This window comes from Acartia tonsa, chromosome 7 (genome assembly GCF_053477335.1).
Source record: "Acartia tonsa isolate MP-2025a chromosome 7, ASM5347733v1, whole genome shotgun sequence".
Classification (NCBI taxonomy): Eukaryota; Metazoa; Arthropoda; class Copepoda; order Calanoida; family Acartiidae; genus Acartia; species Acartia tonsa.
Window position 1 is genome coordinate 2,412,646 of NC_137266.1, and position 22,234 is coordinate 2,434,879.

Sequence of the window (22,234 nt, forward strand, 5' to 3'; positions counted from 1 at the left end):
TAAAAGTCAATACACCGATTGATTGCTAGAATAATATGAAATTTATTATTATTTTATATACAGAGCGTTTAAAAAAAAACTGCGTTTTCCGGTTTTGGGAAACAACCAGTAGGAGTATGAAAAAAATGATTATAGGTCCATATTCTATGTATAAATATACACCAGATTTAACGGATTTAAAAATACGGCTTTTCTGATAGGTACATGTAGGAGAAAAATGCTTGATGTTAAATTTGATATATCAATTTGATTGAAATAACTTGTAAATTTTTAAGAAAAAAGTTTTAAAATCCCATTAATAATATGGTAAATGGTTAAATGAAAGTGCATGTTTAATTTTTTGTCATTATTTCCCTTTTTTTCTCTGAAAAACGCTTTTTAGATCCTTACAAATTGCAATATTTCTCGTTTCTCTTGGTTGAACAAACTTTAGGTGACTAACTCTTTATAGTATTTTAGATTATAACATAAAAATTAAAATACTTTTTATCCCAAGAAGTTATCTTTAAAAACAAAAAAGTTACCGTAAATATAAAACATTTGATCCGTATTTGAAGGGGGGAGGGGTGGATTATAACTGTCCGTTAAGTGGTTACAGTTCAATTAGATGCCAAAAGTGGGCGGAGGTTTTAAAGTTTGACCGGAATTGTCTATGATAAAAAAATGCGTTTTATGTTTCAGTAAACCTGTAAATAAGTTGAATAAAAATTGAAATGAAAATAAAATATGTTTGTTTATCATTTTAGACAAATAGGAATAGTATTTTTTTATAAAACAATATAAAAAGCCTTAAAAACTGACCGAAAAAATTATCATTCATGCTTTTTAGAATTAATCAACTCTAAAATGCGCTGTTGTTTTTAGAGTAATCAATAAACACCTTTTATAAAATTAATCCATATTTTTATAGAGAATAAGAATATGTAATTATTTTTTTCATACTCCTACTGGTTGTTTCCCAAAACCGGAAAACGCAGTTTTTTTTTAAACGCCCTGTATGTAATCATATTTTATTTCTTAATATCTTTTATTTCAACAGTTACGAGTGATTTTAGTTTAAGCGTCAATTTATTCGCAGGATATAAAATATGTTCACTTTAAAGTAAAGCAAGGATGACAACATCCATAAAAGCAAAGCTCTGAAACGGTATGACAGACAAACAACAATTCTTGTAGAATGTCAGAACTGAATATACAAAAAATTAATATATAAGTTTAGACAAAATTATATGTAAATTTGTAACAAAACTTCTTAAATACAGAATTCTGTTTAAGGACATACTGACATTTTTAGGACTTGATTATAGAGATGCTTTGCTCAAAATATTGTAACTTTTTGTAATATTAATCAGTAATCCAAAAATCAGATCTGATATGAGGAGGGGAGAAATAGGGGAGTAAATCAAGGGGTATGTATAATGCTACAACATTGAAGTGGGTTTATACACATATTTTTCTATATGTAATAGATATATTAAATATTATGGATAAATAAGTAGGTATAAATTTAATAGGTGTATATTTGTCAATATGTAGGTGTATAATTGACAAATTATAAATTTAATAGATGTATTTTTGTCAATATGTAGGTGTATAATTGACAGCAAAACTGTGAATATGCCAGTGCAGTAACTGTATTTTTGTCATACCCCCTAAAAATGCAGGTGTGAATTTTACAATAAAACTGTGTTTATGACAGCAAATCACTGTGTTTATGACAGTAATATCACTGTATTTTTGCTAGTGGTAAATCTGCCATGTACCCCATTTAAATTCTGATTATTCAGTTCTGTCACTATATACGTTTTAATGTTCGTTTGTTCGTTTCAGAGCTTCGTTTTTATGGATGTTGTCATCCTTGTTTTTTGAAAATAGCTTTGGACGATTTCTTTCTATCGCATTTTCATATTAATGTATTTTATGTTATTATATGTTAGGTTAGGTTGAGTGTAAAGAATTAGGGTCAGAGGTAAAACATAGGTTTCAGTGAAAACAATGGATTTAGAATATAGCTAGGTGGATATTATGACAAGGGAAAAAAGTGTCGTTTTTTTAGCTTGCTATCATTAAACTTGTTTATTGGTCAGTTCGTTTATCCTGTACGTGGTGAGGGTATTAGGTAAAGGTTGTGGAAGGGAAGACAGCTGCAAACATTAGAGAACATTAAAAACTGGTGTAAGATCAAAGTAATAATATATACATTGAAACACCTATATCTGTATTTATCATAAAAGATTAAATGAAAAGATATACTGTTAATTTTTCCTTTGGTTGCGTCGTGGTGAACAATGTCCCGTTTGTACTTTTCATCGGCGATTCAGCCATTTTAAAACTGTTTTTAGATATGCATGTTTCTTTTCCGATGTTTTTATGCGTGAAATTTATAAAAAAATATTGTGAAGGAACTAAATGGATAAGACAATGGACGATAAATTGGTTAGTATACATTCCCAATGACGATAGACAAATTATTAATCATTGCCAATCAAAACAACATGCTTATAAAACTTTGGGTCCTGAAGTAATATACAGTCCAATATCTCCTTCCTCCTTCTAGGTGCTTAAAATATCAAATATAAACGGCTACCCTTTTATTGCCTAGCATTTGTCTAAAATATTGCCTCAATATTTGGGAATGTTTTTGAGCCAAGGCATTTTCCCTTCTTGGGTGCTATCATTCTTGTTTTTTAAAAGAATTCTTAAGAATTCTATAATATAAGAAACACAATTCCTAATAGAAGAGTTTGAAACTTGAGATAACACACTCTCAGATAGGGTATACGCCTTAAATAGATAGATAGATATATGGATTCATAGATAAATAGATACATGCATACATATATAGATAGATAGAAACATGAGAAGATAGATTGATAGATTCCTTACAAAAGAGTTTGAAACTTGAGATAGCACACTCTCAGATAGGGTATACGCCTAAAATAGATAGATAGATAAATATATGGTTAGATGGATAGATTGATAGATTCTTAATAGAAGAGTTTGAAACTTGAGATAAAACACTCTCAGATAGGGTATACGCCTTAAATATATAGATAGATAAAAAGTTATATATATTGTTAGATGGATAGATAGATAGATTATTAATAGTAACAAACATGTTTCAAATCTTAGTTATTAGAATATTGACAGACAATCTACCTGTTTTTGATTGTTAACTTGAGCCTGTTATAGAGACATGTGTTTGTCAAATTTTGGTTGTTTGGCAGAGATATATAGACAGATACAAAGACAGATAGTCTGACACACTCTTTGTTAATTGATTACTAGACAGACAAAGAGTAAAAATGCCCGTTTTTGATTATTAACTTGAGCCTGTCTATGAGACAGAAATTTGTTGAAACTTAGTTATTAGACAGAAAGAGTTAGACAGACACAAAGACAGATGGACAGATAAACTACCATTTTTTGATTGTTAATTTGAACCTATACAAGTGACAGGTAATTGTCAAATCTTGGTTATTAGACAGACAAACTCTTCGTTTATTGTTTACTAGACAGATAGACTAGTATATAAGTTAGACTACTTATTTTTAATTGTTTAGTTGAGTTTGTTCAAGTAACAGTTATTTCTCTTATCTTATTTTTTAGACATTGAAATGTAGACAAATACAAAGACAGATAGACAGATAAACTCTTTGTTAATTGTTTACTAGACAGACAGACAGATAAACAGACAAACTACCTGTTTTTGATTGTTAACTTGAGCCTGTCCTAGTGATAGATATTTGTCAACAAAATCTTGAACTTTTGGTGGCAGTTGGAAGGTCTTTTTGTGCTCTGGTCCAAGAGTGGCTGAAAGTAAATCATAATTATAAGTAATGGGATGTCTAACTGTCTACAGATCTACATACTCCAACTCCCCACCCACGCATAGGTGCTAGTATTGTATAAAGTAGTAATAAGAAATTTTTGTCTAACGCTAAAGATCTCAGATAATACTTTTTCATTGGTTTACTCAAGTGAAAATATTTATACATGTATTGTTTTTTTTTTGCTATTTTCCTGACCTCATGAGACCTATTCTTTTATAAAATAAAGCTACATAGCTATACATAAAATAAAGAACTATAGTTTCATCCAATTTTTCAAGACTGAATAAAAGTTCCCAAATTTTTGGACCTGTATTATTTAGAAGTGAATGTCACCAAACCTCACGTGAACATCATACCATTATCTATTTGAGTAAGCTTAATAAAAATTTACCTAACAATGCTTGAAAGAAGATAGTAGAAAATATCCAAGAAATTGCCATTATTATACAGAGGAACATTCCAATCTGAAAAGTAAAATAATCATTATTTAGACAAAATGTGTTTTTTCAGTAATTTAAATTGCAGAAAATTTCCATGAAATTGCCATTAGTATACAGAGGAACATTCCAATCTAAAAATTGAAATAATCATTATTAAAACAAAATGTGTTTTTGTAGTTAAGTTGATTCTAGAAAATATACAAGATATTGCTTTAAGTATACACAGAAACATACCAATCTATAAAAATGATCCATTATTTTTACAAAATGTATTTCATTTTGTTATGTATATTGCAGAAGAAAATTAGTATAAACAAATTTCGAAATAATAATAGTCCCTCAATATTAGATTGTCTGTTTTAGCTTGGATGTCATCCTATTTAAAAAAAATAAGTGATTGGTTAGACCTCCAGCCCACTCCCACTCCTTTTTTATAAGAGCCTACAAAACAAAATAAAATAAATGCAAACCTTAGTTTTCCTTAAAAGTTTCAAATTGACAGATACATTGACATACAGACAGACAGACGGAGAAAAAAAGCTCTAAATCTGTCATCAAATCTTTGCCAAAGATAAAAAGTATTTGATACAAAGTTTTTTGGTTTTGCATATAAAATCTTTAGATAGTTGGATAGATAAATTGCTAGAAAGATAGATCATAAAAAATATCTTTGTTAATGAAAAAGTAGATGGCTTTATAAAAAGAATACAAGGATGACAACATTAATAAGTAGTGAAAAAAAAATATTAATGCACACACGGCTAAAAAATTTTAAAGCAGATATTTAGCGGTCATAAAAAGAAAATAAATGAAAGAGAATTGCTAAATCTTTTCACATTAATTATGTGTCTTTTGTAACATAACCGACAGACCTACTGACAAAGTTATTTAAATACTGAATGGTCTTTAATAATAAATATCTTGACAGCCTCTCTTCAAAAAAGCATATTCTCCCTAAAGCGTTACGGACTGACGAATGGACAGGCAAAGTATATAGAGTAACTTCACAATTAATATTTAATTCTTCATTGAAATTACTTGCGGCTGCGCCCCTATTATTTAGTGGCTCTATATCTGAAGGGATATGGAAGGGAAGAAAAGTAGCTTAAAACCATACCCAGACTTTTTATAAGAAAAAAATGACCTATGACAAAAACCACCACAGGACCTATAAGGAGGAAAATATCGGTTCAGCGGTTAACGAAATCCTTCGCTACAGACAAAAAAAGCTTACTACTTCATATAAAAGGATAATAACAAAATTTGTTTATCAGAATTAGAAACCCAAGAGAATAGACATCGCTTATATTAACAGGAATCAAACAGATGAAAAAGTTTTGAATGCGAAATATTTTGAAGATTGACGTTTTTCAATAAACTTTTTAGTTGATAGACAGACAGACAAACTTAAATATATTTATATTTATTGTTTAGAATATAGAGAATAGATAGATACAGCCAATAAAAGTATATCAGCATTCTCTGTGACAAACAGACAGACTGACGGAAAGACACTCTGTTTCCAAAGATATTATAAAGCCTTTGTAAAAATAAGTGAAGCTTTTCAAAAATTTAGAACTAAATCTTATACTATAATAGAAAACAAAAAATCTTAAATTTAGAAATCAACCATTCAGGGACCTATGTAAAGATTCTATAAAATGGAGAACTCAATCGGTTCAAACTGCAGACATATATGCCAATACACGGCTAGGCAGCAAACACACTCCTGCAGTAGCAGTGGTTAATGCTGCCATACTGACTTGAGAGATAAGATAGATAGAAAGATAGATACATACCTGAATATAGGCCAGCACACGGCTAGGCAACAGACACACGCCTGCAATAGCAGTGGTTAGGGCTGCCATACTGACTGGAGAACCAACACTTGATAATGAGTACGTTACACATTTCTCCCTAGAACAATTAAAAAACATTTAGATAATAAATAAAGTAACAGATTTAAAATAACAATGTTTATTAAGACTTTTTTTTACTTATTTAAGACTTGATTTGGTCATTTTGTTTTCAAGGGCATTTCAAAGCTTTCAAATAAAATTGATTTTTTTATGTTTTAAATTAAGATTCACTGAAAGATATTTGAGATACAATCCTATGTATAATAAACAGTAAAATTGTTTAACAGAATTGATTGTAATTTTCAGGCATCTTTAGGTTTCTATAGATTATAGGTATCTTGGGGTGGTTTTAAGCTATTTTCCTGACCACTAACATACCCCCTTACATAAAGTCTAGATTCGAGGCAACTTTTAATGTAATAAATAAATAAACTTACCTATCTGTATCTATAGCCAGAGTGTACATTATTCCATAATGAAGAGTAAAATCAACAGAAAGACCAATGGATAAAGTCACTACTACACTTTCTAGAATGTTTAGCTCCCAACCTAGATAGATAGATAGCTAGGTAGGTAGATAGATAGATAAAAAGATTTATAGATAGATAGATAGATATTAGGATAGGTGTCTTTAGAGTGAAGTCAACTGAAAGACCAATGGATAAAGTCACTACTACACTTTCTAGAATGTTCAGCTCCCAACCTAAATAGATAAGTAGATAGTTAGGTAGATAGATTGATAAATGTATAGATGGATAAGTATATGAAGGGTGAAGTCAGTAGAAAGACCAACGGATAAAATCACTACTACACTTTCTAGGATGTTTAGCTCCCAACCTAAATAGATAGATAATTAGGTAGATAGATAGATATATTTATAGAAGGATAGATAAATAGATAGATATATGAATAAGTTTATAAAAGGTGAAGTCAGCAGAAAGACTAATGGTTAAAGTCACTACTACACTTTCTAAGATGTTTAGCTCTCAACCTAAATAGATAGATAGATAATTAGGTATATAGATTGATAGATTTATAGAAGGATAGATAAATATTTGGATAGCGTTCTTTAGAGAGAAGTCAACTGAAAAACCAATTGACTAACACACTACTACACTTTCTAGAGTGTTTAGCTCCCAACCTAAATAGATAGATAGATAGTTAGGTAGATAGATTGATAAATATATAGATAGATAAGTATATAAATAGCTAAGTCAACTGAATGATCAGTGGATAAAGTAACTACTACACTTTCTAGGATGTTCAGCTCCCAACCTAAATTGATAAGTAGATAGATTGATGGATAGATAATAATATTTATAAAAGGATAGTTAGATAGTTGGATAAGGTTTGGATAATGGTCAAATAAATTGATACTCCAATAGATAAAGTAATTACTAAACATTGATAGATAGATATATACATTAGCCTGTCCCGGATTTGAAAAATTTTGTTAAAATTTTTGCCCCCAGCCATAATATAGTTGATTTATGCAAAATATTGACCCATGCAAAATATTTTTTCTGTAATGCAAAAATTGCGATGGTACAAGCACTGCAAAGTTTTTAAAATTTGCAAAAAAGACCTGTTTTTAAAGCTCTTGTACCATCTCAATTTTAAAGATTTTTACAAAATTTCAATTCTAGTGTGTCTATATAAACCTGAAATTTACCAAAAAAAATGGGGGCAGTCTCAATTCTAACATATAATGGAAGAAGGTGTAGCAAGTAATTTTCCAAAGTAAAAATTGCCAGATTTCATACATAAATAATGGGGTTGGGCTTGAATCGATAGATACAGATATCCGGCTGATTCATAATTCTGGATATCAAGTATTTAGGGTTATATTGACACACTAGAATTGAAATTTCGTAAAAATCTTTAAAATTGAGATGGTACAAACTTTTTAAAATCTGCAAAAAGACCGTTTTTGCAGCTTTTGTTTCATCTCAATCTTAAAGATTTTTATGAAATTTCAATTCTAGTGTGTTAATATAAACCTAAATACTTGATATCCAGAATTATAGATCAGCCGGATATCTGTATCCGTCCAATCCGGCCTAACCATATTATTTGTGTATGAAATCTGGCAATTTTACTTTGAAAGATTACTTGCTACACCTTTGTCCTTCATATGTTAGAATTGAGACTGCCCCCATTTTTTTTGGTAAATTTCAGGTTTATTTTGACACACTAGAATTGAAATTTTTTTAAAATCTTTAAAATTGAGATGGTACAAGAGCTTCAAAAACAGGTCTTTTTGCAAATTTTAAAAATTTGCAGTGCTTGTACCATCGCAATTTTTGCATTACAGAAAAAATATTTTGCATGGGTCATTATTTTGCATAAATCAACCATATTATGGCTGGGGGCAAAAATTTTAACAATTTTTTTCTAAAACGGGACAGGGTAATATACATATGTAATTATATAGATAGATTGATGAATAAATAGATGGATAAATAGTTATATGGAGAGAGGGGTTGATAATGGAAGTATAAACCTATGAAGATTGAAATCAACAGAAAGTCAAAAGGATTAAGTCACTGAGAGAGACTGAGATGTTTAGCTCTACACATAAATAATAGATAGATAAATATATAGATGAATAGAGAGAGATAGATAGATAAGACTAATAGGAGTAAAACCAAGAGGATGACAATAAATATTTGAAGAACTTACCAATAAGTAGAAGAATAGCCACAGTGACCAGAATAATACTTGCAACAGTTAGAATAGCAAGTACACTGAAGTTGAAATAAACCATTATACACACATATTTTATTGTTTGTTTTTATGTTAACCTTTTTTTTTATGTTTTCATGTATAGAGTGTTTTAGTCAATATTTCAAAGGGGAAAAGATAAATAGTATGAAACTAGATATTTGTATATGAATATATTATGCATACCATCAAAAAAAGACATATGATACAAGGTACAGTGCATTCACACTTTGAAATGGAAAATAAAATAGTTTTGGAAATAATAAAATTTGAAACAGTAGATTTTCTAGGACTTGTTTTAGTCTACTGACTTCAAAAGCTCCAATAATTATGAATATTCAAAATAAAGGTATTACTGAACAGCACTGATGGAATGTAATGATGTTCAAAAGCTTAAATATTTTGTTAAATTGCAAAATTTTGACCTGATAAAAATATCATACTACATCATTGGGAATTTTTTTTGTCTCATTATATGTCAAACTTTCAGTATCCTATGCTAGCAACTGTTTGTAAAAACAATAAATAGAGAAAAACTAAATATGCAAGGAAATATCACTTAAAATTGAGAGAAAAAAAGTAAGGCAATTTTAGGTATAAATGATAAAAGGAAACTAAACAAAGTTTGAAATAAAAAGAATGGAAGGGGAGAGATGGTAATCCTTCTTTCTGTGCAATTTATAATTGGATTCAGGTTTCTAGGGATGCATTACCATACATAGAAAATTATAGTAGAATTACAGACAGGTAAACAAACAATTTATAATTAGATTCAGGTTTCTAGGGATGCATTACCATCCATAGAAAAATATAGTAGAGTTACAGACAGGTAAACAAACAATTTATAATTGGATTCAGGTTTCTAGGGATGCATTACCAACCATAGAAAAAATATGTAGAGTTACAGACAGGTAAACAAACAATTTATAATTGGATTCAGGTTTCTAGGGATGCATTACCAAACATAGAAGAATATGGTAGAATTACTGACATGTAAATGGACACTTTATGATTGAATTCACGTTTCTAAGGATGTATAACAAACCAAAGAAGAATATTGTAGAATAAAAGACAGGTACAGAATTAGTTTATATTTGGGTACAGGCTTCTAGGGATGCATTACCAATCATAGAAAAACAAAGTAGATTTACAGACAGGTACATTTATAGAAGCCATAGAAAATAAGGTAGAATAATAGATAAGTAAATGAATAATTCATAATTTGAATCAGTTTTCTAGGATTGCATCACCAATCATAGAAAAAAGAAGTAGATTTATAGAGAGGTACATAAATACCTTGTAATTAGATTAATGTTTCTAGGATTACATTACCTATCATATAAAAATAAATTAGAATTATAGGCAGGTATAAGAAATTTTTTTGATTGGATTCAAGTTTCTAGGGATCCATTACCAGCCTTATTATAGGTCATGGGGTTATCAGTAAAAATGCTCATAGCTAGTATGATTTATCAGGAGAAATTTCAGACTTCTATCTTTAAAAGCAGTCAAGAATTTCACTTCTTGTACAAAATTATAGTAAGTAAAGCTTAGCTATGACAAAATAAGCAGGCATATAAAAAGGAACCTATAAGCTAAAACAAGATAAATTTTTGCTTTTTTAATCCAAGAACAAAAAAATTAATAAAACTAAATGCATTACACAAGAAAAAACATTTTTTTATACTTAAATCCTCTGCTTTACATCAAAATGGCAACTTTAAAAAATGACCTTTAATTTCAATTTTGCAAATTTAGTAATTGAATTTTGACATGAAAATTAAATATTGATTGGACTCATAAAACATAATGCATCATAAATCATATTATATCATAAATGATTATCATTATCAAAACAATTATATTTATGAAAAGTGATGCAATATCATTTATCTAACAACTATTTGAATTCAAAGGACATTTTGAAGGCTAAAAATAACCATAATCCCTAGACTACTTAAAAAGATTGACAGACAGCTTCTAGCTATAAAAAAGCTGACATAATCTTAATCTTGACATTGGAAAGTTATGTGCTTTAATATAAATTTTATTACATTGCCACATAATTTGATAAAAGCCACATTTTATCAATGTAAAGGCTGATGCATTATTTGGAAAGTAGTAAAAAAGTAATACATGGTAAAATAATGGTTTACTCATTTGTTATGTGTAGTACAAGGAATATGACAAATTACAAGCAGTACTAGTGTTATTAGTAGCAAATCTTCTCAATAGCTCAATTTGTATGCCTGTTTCCCAGTTCTAAGTGAAAAAGTATTTTGACTATATTACATATGCTTATGAGGACTAATGTACTTTTTTCTTAATTTAAAAATACTCTATAGTTAAGTTTGTTTGTCCATCTGTAATGTTCTTGTTATTTCTCTAGCTGATTACTTTATAATTCTGAGATTTACTACTTTTTGATGGTGTCATCCTTGTGTTATTACATATTTATGTATGTAATATATATTATCATATATTATGTGATATGAATATATGTGCAATATGGATCTTAGTGCTTGTATAGAAACAAGCATCAAACGGAGGGATAAATTCAACCTTAAGATATTTCTTCAGCTATGATATAATATTTGAAAATACATTCAATTTCTTATTTTGAGTTGGTATTATCTAAAAGCTAAAATTGTCTTAATTATTTTTGAGTGTAATAATTATGAGAGCAAAAAGGACAGTTAATAAATAAAAATTTAGATTTTAGAATATGGTTTCTTACTATATTTGGAAGAAACTTTTAAGAGTTTAGAACATAATCAAAATTACTCTTTGGATAAGTTTTTGATTTGGGTATCTAATATGTTTATTTTATATTTGTGTGTGTGTATGTGTGTGTGTGTGTGTGTGTGTGTGTGTGTGCAATGGTTTCCTGAGCAGAAGGTTTTGTGTGGCCAACAGAAGCACCAGGAAACTAGTATTATCATAATCATCACCTCATTCATAGCAAGAGATAGACAGCTATTCAGATAGTTAGTTTAACAGATATGAAATAGAAAACTAGGACATTTCCATATATAAAGGCAGCAGCAAAGAAAAGATTGTAATATTGGCACATCATTTATACAGCATGAAAGTAGGAAACTATAAAAAAATACAGACCCTTAATATTTAAAAGTGACATGATTTGTGTCCATTCCTAAGGATCTTGCTAACAATATGGCTCTTCTTAAGTCTATATAATTTTTTTGGGTGATGGCTTATAGAAAAAATTACCACCCATTTTTTGCTTTTTTTTGCTTTTTAAAATTTTTTACAATTACAATTAAGTTTTGGTGACTTCTACAAGTGCCCTTAAAGGCCTATAGGGGATAAGCCAGCATTTGAAGAAAAAAAACACCTTGAAGCTTATAATTTAGACTATTTAGACCTAAAAGATTCAATTATTACATTATCAATATCAAAATATAGACACTTCCGTAGACTAACATTTATATTATTCAAAAATATTTGATGATATATAGCAGTTACTCTTTCTTTATTGTTATCAATCATATTTATGTTGGCAAAGAAAATATGCCACATATCAATATGAAGTCTGAGTATTATTATTTCTATATTATGGAAATATATGCTGTGTGGATACACGCAATATATGTATTTCATAGGCAAGATTGTGTCATTTAGATAACAAGGATAACAAATTAAAGAAAAGATGGTCTATATATCAATGAAAAGCAATTGCTTTATTTCATGCAAACTTAACATTTTTTACTTATTTTTTGGTCTGAAAGTTCATTGAAAATTACTGTATTTACTGTATTAAAATTAGAACGATAATCAAAGCAGTCATGATATTGAAAATTATTACCATTCATTTTGCAAATTATATAGACAATTTCTGGTTCATGCCAAACCTTATCAAATATATTATGATAAACAGTAATTCTTTCATAAACTCATTCTTATGATAAAAGATAGATTGATGATTTCCTGACAACCATGGCAACAATGATGGATATGTAGGTCCCCTGTTAACATTCATTTATCTATTTCAACTTGTCAATGGTCAATTAAAAGGGTAAGTTATTTTATTTAAGGAATGCACTAAAAAAGAAAAATGTCTCAGCTCTAGAATCATTGCTGAAAAATAAAAAAAAACTGTATTTACTTAAAACATTATTTAAAATAAATAACAAATAACTTAGTTAAATATAGTTTATGAAACTGTTCCTTTATAAATACAAACCTATACAGTTATACTTAACTAACACTTTAAAATTAACTAAAATGTGAGATTTCATTTGGGTTATTAGACTAAATTAGTTTTTCAAGGGTATCTTATAATTAAAAGTAATGATTTTAAAACTTACTGTATATGGAACAAACATTGTTGAATAGACCTAAGCAAAGCTTATATAACTAAAGTAACTAGATAGGTAGATACCCAGGTAAATAAATAGTCCTATTTCCAGGAAGAAAGATAAAATGTACATGTAAGAAGCTGAATTGCTTCCTAATAGATAAGGTATGTATGTACATACATGTAAGAAGTTGCATTGTTTCCTAATGCATTTTTAAGCCTGAATTTCTTACCTAATATTCTTACAAAAAAACAAAATTTAGAAAAAAATATTTCTATTTTAAGATAAAAAAAAAGTAAGGATTAATTGTTGTGTTGTTTATAATAATAATAAAAGAATCTTAATTCCTTTCATATTCAAAATGGTTATTCTTGTACTAAATATATAATTTTTGCTGCATTATTTGAACACTCCTTTACCAGCATGGCAGTGCAAATTCAGAACATTTCAAGGCAATATGTTCTTACAATACACCTGAATTTTCTTACATGCATTTTTATGATTTTGAAACTAAAAATTTAGTAGGTAAGTGACCTAAATCTAAGAAAGTCAACAATTTATTTATTCTATTAATTTCAGTTCTTCGAGACACATCTTTAGTTCTGAAACATTAATAGTAAAATTCTTCAGTTGTTTAAAATTTCATATAAATGTACTTGTTTTCTTAAACATTACCTAATTCACAAAAATCTCAGGAATGGCTGTATCAAACAAAATGTTTTTTTTTTCAGCAAAGTTATAAAAATAATGCAGCATTGAATGAACATGTTATGCTTGATGTTAAAATAAATCATAATTTTATGTTCTCATATTCAATACATAGCTTACATATGCTGACATATTACTTTTATCATCTATCTATTTTTAGATGGATTTATCTATCTATTCTAATATTTATCTATCTATCTACATATGTGTTCATTTTGAATATATTCACATATGCCAGTATAGTATTTTATACCTTATCTAGCTATTTATATATTCAGTAGTTTATCAAAGCAATTTTTTAGTGTAAATTGTATGAATTTATTCATCCATTCATTTATTGATGTAGCTAAATTGTTAAAAGTTGAAATAAATATAATCCTGTAGTAGTGAATGCTGTAAATCATAGAACTCTAGATAGCTGGTGAAGAATCCACCTCTCAATGATTTTGGAGCAGTCACTATAATTTCCTAAAATATAAAGTTTTAATCATTTTTATGACCAATTTTTCTACCAACAAAAACAATCATAAAAGTAACTTGTTAAATGAAAAAAAAAACTAGCAACATGATAGATATTGTTTTTTGTTTGACCTAAAACTTTAAAATTACAATTCAAAGTGTTGATAATTATTTCTCTTCATGGCTTAAGACTGATTAAAAAGGCCTGATGGTAGGTGCAATAAGTTGAGTGTCAAACGTTTCAACCACTAATATAATGTATAGAAAGGGTAATTTTGTATATCATCAACAGAGATACAGTAACAGTAACAAGCCCTTTTCACTCCACAGGGGGAGCATAGGCCGTTGACAATTTGTCAGTGTTTCTGTAACAATATGGCTTTTTTTATGGATGTGGGATAGGGTTGTCAGCCCTAAGCCCTATGATTGCGGTGTAAAGCGTCAATTTACCCATCAGACAACCAACCCTTTGATTGCACGACCTTTGTCTGAAAAGTCCTAACTGTGCATGGTAGTGAGTCGCGCCTGTTTTGGGCCGAGGCATCCCCCCTACTCTAACTATTTATGTCGCGCACCTGACATAGCAGCAGTATGAACCATTTTTAACGTCTTTAGTTATGACGCGGTGTCGGACCGAGATTCGAACCTATCACCTTCCCGACAACGAGCAGATGCGCTACGTGTTGAGCCACGGTCGCGGGTTAATAGAGATACACATCAATTTATTCCTTTAGATCCCTACTAAAAGCTGTCAAATAAGTCTTTACCTGAAACCAAGCTTCTACTGTGTTATAGAATTCTCTCATCTCAGAATACCTAAATAAAAATTAGATACAAATAAAACAAGGATGACAACATCCATAACAGCAAAGATCTAAAATCAGAAATTAGCAGAACATTAAAGTGTAAGTCTAAAGAAAACTTTATATAAATGTATCTTACAATTAGGTAAATACAGCTTTCTAATAGTATCTTATTGTCACAGAAATCAGCATGATAAGTTTTAAATCAATAGGACAATTCTAACATGTATAAATTAACTAACATAGCTACCTGTTACCAACGGACGGACCAACTGTAATTATAGAAATGCTTTGGTTTTAAAACAGGACGAAAGAAAAAAAGAGAAAAAGCCAAAAAAAGGTTAAATAGAAGATAAAATTATTTGCAAATGTGCAGCAAAAAAGCTGCAATAAAATTTCCTATTCAGGTTCAAATAGTAAAAAAGACTGTCCGATACTGTTCCATAGTTTTTTTAGCAGGTAGATGCTTCTGCAAATATCACATAAGATATTTTTAATAATATATTAGAAAAAGGAGACTTCGGGTTCCAGTATCCACAGGGGTAAGTGATAGACAGGCAAATAGCCTAAAACAAACCCAAGACTTTAATCTTAAAAAACAAAATATACTAAAACCATATCGGGGCATATGTGAAGTTTCCAAAAATTCGAGAACTCTTAAGGTTAAGTAGTTCTCGAAATCAACAACCTTACTACTTTATATAACTAGGAATATTGATATAATATCATCTTTAGGATTCTTGTTTGAATTAATAATAATCAAATGAAGTGACCTTCACTTATTTTTATTTTAGCCATGGAATAATTCAATGTGGAACTCTTTTTTGGTTTGTAATTTTGTTTAATTTATTTGTTTTACAGTTGCTCAGATTTAGAACAGTAATCAAAAGATACCCTTCTATTTCTTTAGTAATGTATGCCATTCAGCCATTGCATGGTAGTCTGTATAGAGTAGGGTAAGTATTATCTTAATTCAGCCGACTTTTTTTTTCAATAATCATTATGAGATTGAATAAATCCCTTGCCACATAAACAGTCGTTGATTATTTATACCAGTGTTGCGGATCCGGATCCGCAAGGATCCGCATTTTTTTGAGTCCAAGGATCCGGATCCGGAGGTATAAATTTATGGAAAAATCTACCTAAATTTATATAAAATAGTCAATTACCGGCTCATGGAGGACATCATCTCAGACATTCTCGTGATGAGAGCCAATCTTTAAGGTTTAGGTTCAGACTTGAAAATTAAAAGTATTTTTGACTTCGAGATTAAAGAATAAATATTTTTTGAAAAATTTGATTTTATTTTTATTGGAGGATCCGGATCCGCATACAATCAATGCGGATCCTCAACACTGATTTATACACAAGTTTGGGTCTTATAGAAATAGAGGTCCAAATAAAGATATGGTTGCCTGTAACGATTAACCATTTTATAATAAGAAAACATAAATGTTATAACTCCAATTTAGGACTTCAAGACAAATGTTATAAAATGTGTCTTTCGACCATCCTCACTCCTTGGTTGACTGTATAAAATGCGTCATTTGCCCCTCCCTGGGATGCTATGTGTGGTACAATTTAACATGAAGGATTAGAAAACAAAATTGAAGAAGTGTTTAGCCAATTTAACCTGGCTTAACTATAAATGTTCAAGAAAAAGGGTTGGTTGTCTGTATAATTACGTCAATGAACCCCTCCCCACTCCCTGGGATGCTATGTGTGGTGCAATCCTATTATATAAAGTAGTAAGCGTTTTTTGTCTGTCCCGAAGGATCTCGCTAACCGCTGAACCGATATTGTTCTCCTTTACAGTGAAGCTTCCTATAGGTCCTGGGAAGGTTTTAAACTATTTTTCGAGAGGGTGTCTTAACCCCCCTCTCCTCCAAAAAATAATTTTTATAACTCTTTGCAAACTCAAATTTAAAATAGGATGAGGTCGACTTTTCCTTCTCCTACCAGTGCAGTGCCCCTAGAGGCTTCTAGGGGCGTAGCCGCTAGTTTAACATAAAGAAAAAAACAACGTTGAAGAATGTTTACTGTTTAGCCTATTTACAGGCTTAATTCATTACCATGAATGGTTAGAGCTCCAAGATAAAAGGCTGGTTGTCTGCAAAATGCGTCATTTGCCCCTGACTATTCCCTGGGATGCAATGTGTGGTGCAATTTAACATGAAGGAAAGGAAACATGCACACACCAAAAAACTTGAATAGCACCAAAAGTGCATTTGCAGTAGCGAAGCTACTATACAATCTTTTTTGTCAGTTTGTACGTCATTTATACTAGAAACTCCCATTCATAAAAAGAAGAAAGATAAAGATAAGGGAAATCCTCTGGTTAATTAATAGGGAGGGAGGGGACAGTAGACTGTATCTATTTTTTTACAACCAGTTATCTTATTTGATGATCAAAAATTTCCATTGATATTTGATTGGTTGGTTTCATGCTTATAGTCCTAATCCTTTGTCTATCATCATTGGGGATGTACATCAATTAATCGACCATTTTCTTATCCCTAAAGATCCAATTGTTAGATTAGTTGACATCATTGATACTATAATAAATAAAAAAATACCCATGGCTGACAAATTATCGGGTTAACGTTATAATTATAGGGATCTAAAGGATACGACAATGGCTGATAAATTGATGTACCTTTTTAATGATGAGCAACACAATAACCCCTTATGCAAATAAGAATTTGTGGTGGGAATGTTTGAACACTCAACTTAGAGCACCAACCAAACAAAATTCAATAAAAGTCCCAAAAGTTATTAAGCCCACGAATATGAAAAAGTTAATATGAAACTTTGGAGGCTAGTGTTAAAAACAGCTAAATGTTCCTCCCTTTATAATAAATACACAATGATTTTCTAGTTTCACTGCTTCTTTTAATATCAACGTTCTTGTTAGTTTTTTTTGAGATAACTATTGGATTGACTAGCGCAAAGATTAACTTATATCTCTTTTCAAACATTTTATTCAATTATTTCTACTTTTTTTTACATTTTCCCTTCATTATTTTATATTTACTTTCTAATGCATTTTTAGTAGCGAAGCTACTCTATAATTCACTTTGTCCGTCCGTCAGTCCGTCCGTCAGTCCGTAACGCTATAGGGGAAATGGGATTTACTCAGCTCCTATAAAAGATAGAATGCTGATAGAATTTTTTGACAACATTCCCATCAATAAGAAGCACAATTAAGTATAAAACATCTTTTAGCAGGTTTTAGGCTATTTTTTGTATTTTTCACATTTTTCTCAATATCTTCTGTGTTTATGGTGCGATTTTCAAATTTTTTTCAGTTATAGATATCTAAATTAAATTTTCAGTCCTTTAAAAACCAACTATGACGGTCAGACTGCCTTTAAGCAGGTTTTAGGCTATTTTTGTATTTTTCACATTTTTCTCCATATCTTTGGTGTTTATGGTCCGATTTCAAAATTTTTTTTAGTTATAGATATCAAAATTAAATTTCCTTTCCTTTAAAGAAAACAACTATGACGGTCAGACTGTCTTTCAGCAGGTTTTAGGCTATTTTTTTATTTTTCACATTTTTCTCCATATCTTTGGTGTTTATGGTACAATTTCCAAAATTTTTTCAGTTATACATATCAAAATTAAATTTCCTGTCCTTTTAAGAAAACAACTATGACGGTGAGACTGTCTCTCAGCAGGTTTTACGCTATTTTTTTTATTTTTCACATTTTTCTCCATATCTTTGGTGTTTATGGTACGATTTCCAAAATTTTTTCAGTTATACATATCAAAATTAAAACAACCATGACGGTCAGGCTACCTTTTTGCAGGTTTTTGGCTATTTTTGAATTTTTCCATATCTTTGATGTAAATAGTCCAATTTTCCAAAAAGTTTTAAGTTAAGGATTTAAAAATTAAATTTTCTGTCATTTTAAGAAAACAAGCATAGCGGTCAGACTGCTTTTTAGCAGGTTTTTGCTATTTTTATATGTTTTACATATTTCCCAATATCTTTGGTGTTTTTGGTCTAATTTTAAAACTTTTTTGGGATATCAGTATCAAAATAATTTTTCCCATTGTTATGAGTTTCTTTAATGTAATTTACTTTGATCGTCATCATTGTACAAAATATAACAGGGTTTTGTGTTTATTTTCTTCAATAAATCAATTAATAAATACACTTTAAATCTACTGATACGTATTACCATCCATGATTTTATTTTTTTGTGCTTCGCTACTTATGGATGTTGTCATCCTTGTATTTTTGTATAATTAGGGGAAGGATAATTCCACCCTGTAAATATCGCCCCTGCTTAAAACCATCTTAGGTATATTATCCTTAGGAGGACTCAGAAATGTAACAATTTATGCATGTTTTACATGATGAAGTATGGACCTGCCGCTGTTGTTGTAGTGAACATTTTAATATATTTTTAACCACAAAAATAAAGTTTGTTGTCACAGTTTAAATATAAAGGAATATCAAAAAATGTTATGAAATAACATTTAATAATATAAAAAAAACAAATAATAATATATTTTATATCTATTTATAGTAAAAAATATGCATGAATTCTTAAATATGTTTTAAAATCGAGACACCTAGCGGTAAATTTTTAAACTATTAGATATACAAATTTCTCATAAGAAAAGTTAGTACTCAACATATAAAATTATGCGACGTTTCAACACTATTCATAATGTCTGTCTGTTTGTCCATTATTTCTATTTCTTCGGCCCATCTTGGCCAAAAAAACTGGTTCTATTCACACAATTTTTCATTTGATATACCCTTGATTTTGATATGACTGTCTGAAATACGATGCAATAAGATAACTATTCCCAAAAAGAGAAAGCATATTTACAAGAATTGAGTCTTTGAAAACAATTACAGACCATAATTACTACTAGTGGCATCTATTTCTTATACATTTATTTTTTATATTCTTATAATAAAGTAACAGGATGTATGTCTGTCTATTTGTGTGTCTGTACCGAAGGATCTCGTTAACCGCTAAAGCGATCTGGTTCTCCTTAACTGGGTAGCTTCTCATAAGTCCCGGGAAGGTTTATAACAATTTGGGGGGAGGGTACCACCACCCTCCCAAGAGAAAAGGCCCCTAGAAAAAATCCACCCCCCTAATTTTTTTTCTTCACTTTTCTTTTAAAATCTGAAATCAGAAATTGGGTTATTAAATTCGACTCTTCCCTTTTCAAGTGCCCCTTGAGGCCTCTAGGGGCGTAGCCGCGTGTAATGAATAATTTATTTAAATCTAAAAATAAAAAACAGAAAAATTTAAGTCACATATTCACTGCAAATATGTCTCCAAAAAGCTGATAAAATGCTTACTTATTGAAATAAGATAGATCGCAAATTAATCCCGTTAATTTGAAGCACATTTGTTTTTGTAAAATAAGTATGTTTATGTAAAAAGTAATTACGTCTGATTTTAATAAATATCTAAAAATGTGTGACATCTTAAAATTAGAGTAACTCCCAAAGTAGCAGGATGTCTAAGTGTGTGTTTGTCTGTCTGTATCGAATTAAATTGCTAACCGCAGGACCGATATGGTTCTCCTTTAAAGTGAAGCTTCTTAGGTCCAGGGAAAGGGCCTTTAGGGGCGTAGCCGCCAGTATTACATAAAGTAGTACCTTTTTTTACTGCTTGTCCATTAGGATCTAGCTAACCATTGAACTAATCATTCATGTAAAGGAAGCTTTACATAGGTTTACATGTTATTATAGGTTACATGTTATTATAACAGACAGACCGACAGACAAAAACACTTATAGAGTAGCTTTGCTTCTAAAAAGTACACATATGATTTTTGTATACATTATTTTTATACAGTAACATATATATCTTTTCAATAGCGAATCTACTCTATAATCCCAAAGCAGTATTTTCATCTATAAGGTGGGGAAGGAAATTTTGACTTTTAGGCTTCTAAATAAGATGTCGTAAAGTTTTTTGTGATGATTCCAATTATTCAATTATGCTTCTGCAAAGTACTTATTTCATAAAAAAATCCTTTTATAACTACTTAAAAACCATATATCTTGAAAACTCCTTATTTTACTACCCTCAAGATAAAAAAAGACACATTAAATTACCCCCTCAAACCTTTGAAACCCATCATATTACCCTCCCAAGAAAAGCTTGGACGTCCCATAAACATTTTTTCATCCTTGTTTTTGAACAGAACTTTGACGCATTTATTTCTTGATTAGCAAGGACAAATAATTAAAAATATATATTTGTATAGGTGTTGAGTTTTGCTTATAAAAAGTACACTTTAAAATAAATAAAATAATATGTAAGTAAAAGGCAACTTATGCCCCATTTTCTTTGTGTGGATTGAACATGAGTTTCTAGGAAAGGATCGTTAGCCCCAACCAAACCTCTGAACTTGGGGAAGTGACCAGAACTCAGTTAGGTATCGCCTCTAGAACCATTTCATTACAGTTGAACTCTTCAGGTAAAGCTCCTGCCCCATTTGCGATTACCATATTTATAGCAAATTGTATTTTAGCTGCTATCAGCTTATTTGCATTGAACTAAAGTTGTATAAAGCTAATTTTCCTTCTATTCATTATGTGTATAGATGTGTATACTCTAAAAAAAATAACTGCCCTATTTTGCAATTACCCTTTATCTAGCAGAATATATTAAATTAACAACTTCATACCTTATATAAAAATAACAGGAAGTCAAAGTATCTGTCTGTACCGAAGGATCTCGCTAATCACTGAACCTATATGGTTCTGCTTTACAATGTAACTTCTCACATGTCCTGGGAAGGTTTAAACTTTAATGGAGGAAGGTATCACTATATCCTCCCAAGCGAAATCCCCCTTAAAATGACCCTAATGCCCTAAATAGGTCTACAAAATTACAATTAATTGTTTTTTGTTTATAAATCACGAAATATGACTTGATAGATTTCCTAAAAGTAATTTTTTATAAACACGCCTCAAACTAATAATTATGTAATACTTTTGTTCTAGATCGTTATTAAATTATTTAATGACAGATTTGTTGATAAATTATCATAAAACATTTTTCTAAGTGAAATAGTTAAATAATTATATAAGGTAAACAAAGG

General features: G+C 29.8%; 1 protein-coding gene across 1 annotated transcript; it reads right to left on the reverse strand.

Moving 5' to 3' along the window:
* Nucleotides 1-2,917: 2,917 nt before the first annotated feature.
* Nucleotides 2,918-6,141, reverse strand: LOC145324080 (protein dispatched-like). The gene is made up of 4 exons (XM_080166706.1): nt 6,073-6,141; nt 4,225-4,297; nt 3,704-3,813; nt 2,918-3,040 (listed from the first exon to the last, which is right to left on the reverse strand). Exons 1-4 carry the CDS (start codon nt 6,139-6,141, stop codon nt 2,918-2,920), a joined length of 375 nt encoding a protein of 124 aa, XP_080022832.1.
* Nucleotides 6,142-22,234: the final 16,093 nt, after the last annotated feature.